This window comes from Mesitornis unicolor, unplaced genomic scaffold (genome assembly GCF_000695765.1).
Source record: "Mesitornis unicolor isolate BGI_N332 unplaced genomic scaffold, ASM69576v1 scaffold36671, whole genome shotgun sequence".
NCBI lineage: Eukaryota > Metazoa > Chordata > Aves > Mesitornithiformes > Mesitornithidae > Mesitornis > Mesitornis unicolor.
The window spans coordinates 1-6102 of NW_010162386.1; the positions used below are offsets into that span (position 1 = coordinate 1).

Consider the following 6102-nt stretch of genomic DNA (forward strand, 5'->3'; position numbering starts at 1 on the left):
AAGGAGGTGCTGGGACAGGCGGGCACTGGGTTGGGGATGAACGGGGACAGGGTTGTCACGGGGACGAAGAGGCACTGGGATAGGGATGAGCTGGGACAGAGAGGCACTGGGATGGGGCTGGCACTGGGACAGAGAGGCACTGGGATGGGGATGAACTGGGATGGGGTTGGCACTGGGACAGAGAGGCACTGGGATGGGGATGAACGGGGACTGGCAGGCACTGGGACTGCCCCCCTGGCAGGCGTGGGTCCCTGGGGGCCGAGGGTAAAACGTGGGCCTGGCCATGGGCACTGTGGCACATTCGGGTCTGAAATGGAGATTTGGGAACCGGGGATGGCAGTTGCTGTCACCACCGGCACCCAGCGGATCAGGACTGTGCAGGACCCCGCTGCCTCCCTTGCCGATGATTAATAGACATTTTTTCCCCCTCTTCTCTGCATTTGTTAAACTTGTTTTTCTCATCTGAGAATGTTGTTTTCCTTTGTATTTGAATTTTGAAACAATAAAAGAAGTGGTGGTAGGATTTTTTAATGACGCTTTGGGGTTGTTTTTTTTTTGCCGTGGTGAGCGAGGAAGGAGAACAAGCGGGCCCCAAGCTGTGACAACTTAAATGGAATGGGATTTCAGGAAAAATAATAAATGAGATTTGAAATGGCTCATTTGAAATACACATTATAATAGTCTTCATCCCTTGAGTGAGGCGTATAAAATACCCGTCTTTAAAAACAGTCAGAAAACAAATACATTTCTCACCTCATCTGTGTCAGCGAGTTTCAGCTAAAACTCCAGTTCTGCAGATGCTCCCAGCCGGTGTTTAAGCACTCGTTGGGTCCAGGTTTACAGGGATGTCGAGGAGCCAAGAGAGCTTACAAATAACTGAACTGTGCAGTTTATGTAGACTTTTATTTTGGCTTTAATTGTAGTAATGTAAGTTTTATTGAGAGATCCCCATTTTGGAGCTTCTTGCCCTTTTATTTCTCTGCTTTGATCATTTCGGCAGAACCAGCCCCATTCCTGCCACATAAATTTCTGCCTTCCCTACTCAAAGATCACCTACAAGTTGTAGTTGCCCCTGGGATGAGTCTGCCCACCCTACATCAGATTCTGGGGCTGTATTTCAGTGCATCTGGGGAGATACCTCCAGCCTAAAGCTGGAGATCTTATTTACTATCTTGTATTTAATTATTCAAACAGAAATAGGGCTTGGGTCGTTCCACTGAGTCGTCTTTTCTAGCCATGCATGCATTTTATCACAAATGCCCATGGCCCAGGCTTGCCAGGCATGGAGACCCGGTGCCATCGCTGCCCGGCCGTGGGGGGCACTTACGAAGCTTCAGCCTAATTATTGTGGGAATAGGATGTCCCAGAACGTCCTTCCCCTGGAAATCCCTGCTCTGGCACCCCAGGCCATGCATTTGGTGCAAAAAAGGAAGGGCCGGAGCCTGAAGCTGGGGCCAGGGTTTGATTTTTACCTTCCTGAGGGTTGCAGCTGATGGCATCTCTCTTCAGGAAGCTGCTCTCCCCCATGGCTCCCACCACATCCTTTCTGTATCTGCATCACGTGCGTGTGGTGATACAGCCACGTTCGTGGCTTTCTGGGACTTCATGTGAGCAACCAGAGATGTGGTGACCTCAAAACAGCCAAAAAAAGACCAAGGACTGGGGGCAGTGCTGCCGCTGGGGTCACTCCATCACTGCAGCCCCCGCTTCGATCTGGGTGCATTTTTTAGAGAAAACAAAGCACGGGAGGGTGCAGAGTCAAACTGTAGCAAGTGTTTGAGCAAGGCCTTCGTGTCAAGCAGGAGAAAAGTCTCTGCCATTCACTGGGGTTACTGGTGCCCAGAACAAATCCAACTGACCCCAGCCTTGGAGCAAGGTTTGTGGAGGCAGCGGGACCTGGAGGCTGGGTGAGCAACCCTGGGCCGTGCAGTAGGCCCCGTCTCCAACAGGTGACCAAATTCTTACCAAAATCCAGAAATTAAAAGCCTTACTGAAATTCTGGTGCTTCTAAATGGACGCTCAGGGTGCATCTTCTTAAAGTACTTTGGGGATTTTGTTACAAGCAGCCCCTGCAGGGATAAGCCAAAGGCTTTTGCTGCAGAGACTTGGGCAAACAGGCCCTGAGCCCAGGCTGCCCAGCTCTCAGACATCTTTTTGAATCAAAACTTGTTTTGTCCACCCCTCCGTAATTTGCTCACAACAATCAATCACCTGCTTTGAAAAGGGCAGGAAGGAAAGCAAGATACTCACCATTAATTATATTAAAACCCCACACTAACACCCTCTTCAGGCACAGGGACCTTCCCACAGAGCGGGTGCTGTCTCCATCCTTTCAGCATCGCCCAAGGTGCTCACGTCCACAAACTTGAAAGATTTTAATCTTTCCTGTTGCAGGGAACGTCCCTTTCTGCACACAAGGAAAATTTACGCCTCAGCCCGAAGTTTTCCCCACACCTCCCCCTCCAGAGACCCATCTTCAGGTGTTTAGGGGAGAAATGTTCCTCCCGAAGGGCTCACTAAAACCACGCTCACTTCGTTAGGAGCAGCCTTGGCAGCCAGACAGCAAAAGCCAGAGCCGCTTTGGAAAGCCTCAGCCCAGACTTTATCATCCGCAGATTTTCTTAAAGGTATTTTTCAGCTAATTATCTCCCATTAGCAAACATCTTGCCTAGTCTGGTTTGCTTCTGTACTAAGATTAAGGAGCAAAAGGGATTAGAAATGTTATTACGAGAGCCTAAGATGTTAAAGCACTAAATATATATAGCTGGAAAAGGCTTTTCCTTCTGAAGAAATTAAATATCACTTCTGCAGAGCCTTCTCATGCTGCTGTGGTAAAATGACATTTGATAAAGTCAGAGCCACTCACCAGGCCCTGACCTCTCTTAAACTCTGCGGAAATATTTTGTGTTGAAAGCAGCTCCTATCATCTATGGCCCTTTCATCTTTTTAATACGCCGGTACAAGTTTCAAATGAACAAATTATAAGGAATTACTTGCACCTATGAAGTTAACATCTAACTGCGAGAGCTGCTGTCAGAAGTATTGTTAGCAGTCGGAAATTTGCTAAAGAAAAGTTTTTCATAAAGCCATAACTAATCTTTTCTTGGGTTTTTTTTTTTTTTCAGACCAAGTAAGAATTCACAAAGTAGCTTTTGCCTTTTATTTCTCGGACCGTTGCTGGCAGGCAGAGCGGGTTGCAGTTCTTCATTTAAAGCCACCTGTGCAATAGAGGAGCTTGTGGAAAGTTCATTTTGAGCAATTTCCTAACGGCCCAAGTCTAAATTGGGATTTTATTCAGGAACCTTTACAAAACCCCTGCCAGAAGCTGCCTCCCCACACCCATGGGGACACAGAGCAGCCCCTACTGCTCTCGGTCTTTCCAAGCCCACAGCTCCCCACAAGCACGGCCTGCACATTCCTTTTCCATTTCATAACGTTTCCCCCCAAGTACAGGTGTTTTATTAGGAGGAAAAACTCCCAGAAAACATGCCGAGAAGAGACAAGGTAAAGCGAGTGGAAGGGAAGCGCAGTTGGACGGCAGAGTCCGTCTGGACACGGTGAATTCGGAGCAGCGGCTCCCTTTCAGGAACGAGCCAGGCCCAACCGAGCCGTCAGCCATGGCTGGAAGTCCCCGAGCTACAACTGCCCCTGCATTTTAGGGGCATTGAGACAAACACTGGCTGCTGTGCAGTGTCCAAAGGATGGTTCATGCTATCAATGTCTGGGTCAGACAAACACTTCCCTCTTTAGGAAGCCATGGTTCATGACTGAAACCCCAAGCTCGCAATCAGAGATCATGAAATGAAAGAAGAACCAGGCTAAAACAGCCAGGACAGCTTTGTGCTCTCCCGCTGAGCGTGCCAGACTGCAAAAACACCCGAGAAAGCACCGTGCTGCTTTTGCCTTGGTGTCCCAAAAGGCACCGTGAGAAAGGCCAGCGGGGTGAGAGGGAACGATTGAAGTGGTGATCTACAGAAAACAGCAGAAAAGCAGCAGCTTTCCATGCCCACCACACTCACCTCCAGCATCAGCTGCACAACACAAAATGTTGTGGGAGAAACAACAATTTCAGCTGACTTGAGAGAGTGAAATGGGTGAAAAATTCCCTCCCTGCATTATGGCAGCTGCCGCTCGCTGCATTTCATTTACACAGGCACTGAAATCTGGTTTCTCACCATCATTGCTTCTGGATCATTTTCCTGTATTCTTCTCCTTATTAAAGCTCACAAAACCACTGTTTCTAGAGCAACGAGTTATTTTAACTGGATTGTATTTGAGTGTCGTGATGACATTTAATATGAAGAGGCTCTGTAAACCAAGAACCCATTCTCCGTGAGTAACCCCTCAGTGAATGCAGGTTTACAGCAGTCGATGTGGAACACTGACAACCAGCACACAACTTCATGTAACCACCACCAAGTGTCATCAAGCAAAAATAGTCTTTATTCAAATTTCATGGAAACAGGAATCACTGTACTTTGCAAGACAGGGAGAAAAATAAAATAAAAAAATTTAATATAAAACAAGGATATTGTCACAATACCAGAATATGGAGCTATTCTTCTTTTCCCTATGGATTACTGCCAGTACCTAATTTTTTTTTTTCCTTTTGACTGTGCTATTCACAACTTTGTAAGTCAAAATAAATAAATAAATAAAAGTAGTATGAAACTTAAGACTTAGCACTTCCACTAAATGGCATACATCAAAGGGCATCAGTTCAAGGGCAAAGACTGTTGAAGCCGTCGTACCTACCTATCGGTCAGCACTGCCATCTCATACACCCACCGAGGCGCAGTGCTCATTCCCTGTAAGGCTTTTTCCTGGAAAACAGGGCATTTTTGGTGCTCTGGGAAGAATCAGATTTTAAGAGAACGTTTCTATAGGGCAGCAACTGAGCTGGACGGCCTTGCACCAGGGAGCGTTGCAGGGAGGGAGCACTGGAGTTAAGGACAGATGCACCACCAGGGTTGTTAAAAATATACAGCATCGACATGTTGCTACTTCACTCACTTGTGCTACGACTACTACACACGTACAAAAGACGTTTCCGGCCGTTCCCAGCGCGGTGGCAGCACGGTTAGGATCGGGAGCGAGACCTTGACCGCGATCGGGAGCGTGACCTAGAGGCAGACCTAGACCTGGACTTGGACCGGGACCTGGGCTTTGAAACAGATTTAGACCTGGACCGAGAACCTGCTTTGACGTTTGGTTTTGACTTGGAGATGGACCTAGACCTGGAGCGAGATGCCCGACGTGCGGCTGCATCCTCACCCTCAGCTTTTGCCTCCTTTTTGTCAGGATCTGATTTTAGGTGCTCCTGGTCTTTGGAGGCTGACCTGGACCGCTCGTGGCTGCCCTTCCTTTTCTTCTTGCTACTCTGTTTGCTGTCTCGCTTGCTGCGCTTCTTGCTTTTCTCACTCTTGCTGCGGCTCCTGCTTCTACTCCTGCTGTCATCCCTGCTTCTCTTCCTGCTTTTCCTTTTATCCTTACTGTGGCTCCTGCTCCTGCTCTCCTCCCTGCTCTTGCTCCTGCTCCGAGCCTTGCTAATGCTCTTCTCCCTGTCTTTGCTCCTGCTCTTCTCCTTGCTCCTGCTCCTCATGCTCTCCCTTGCCTCTCCCCTGTCCTTGCTCCCACTCCTGCTCCTGCTCTTCTCCTTGCTGTGGCTCCTGCTCTTTGCTTTCTCATCGCTGTTATGGAGAGCGCCCTCAGATTTATCTTTGCTTTTGTTTCGGGGTTTCTCCGCACTCCTGCTGCGGCTCCTACTTTTATCCTCTTTACTTGGAGTCCTGCTTTTCTCTTTTTGGCCTCTGCTACGGCTCTTGCTTCGACTACGGCTCTTGCTTCTGGAACGGGACACAGACCTGAAAGCGCAAAGGCAACAGACGGCTCCGCTTTAGTGCGGCTGGGATTCAACTGGCACTTAAATACCGTGCATAATATGGTAGGGAAGAGAAAACCAGTGCTCCTACTGCAAATTTAAGATGATGCTTCTCATTTAAGTGAGCAGCCCCCAATTCTCCCAACACAAAGACATACCTGGATCTTGATCTGCTCTTGGAGCGGCTGGGGCTGCCCCCGCGGCGGGGGGGCTTTGTCGGC

General features: G+C 48.6%; 1 protein-coding gene across 1 annotated transcript in view; it reads right to left on the minus strand.

Moving 5' to 3' along the window:
• Positions 1-5080: 5080 nt before the first annotated feature.
• SRSF4 (serine/arginine-rich splicing factor 4) overlaps positions 5081-6102 on the minus strand; it is a gene marked incomplete at its 5' end in the record, with an annotated part of 4880 nt that continues 3858 nt past the window's right edge. The window contains 2 exons of the mRNA XM_010193605.1: positions 5081-5864; positions 6040-6088. Coding sequence (XP_010191907.1) covers positions 5081-5864; positions 6040-6088 — 833 coding nt within the window. The remainder of the gene's footprint in view (positions 5865-6039; positions 6089-6102) is intronic.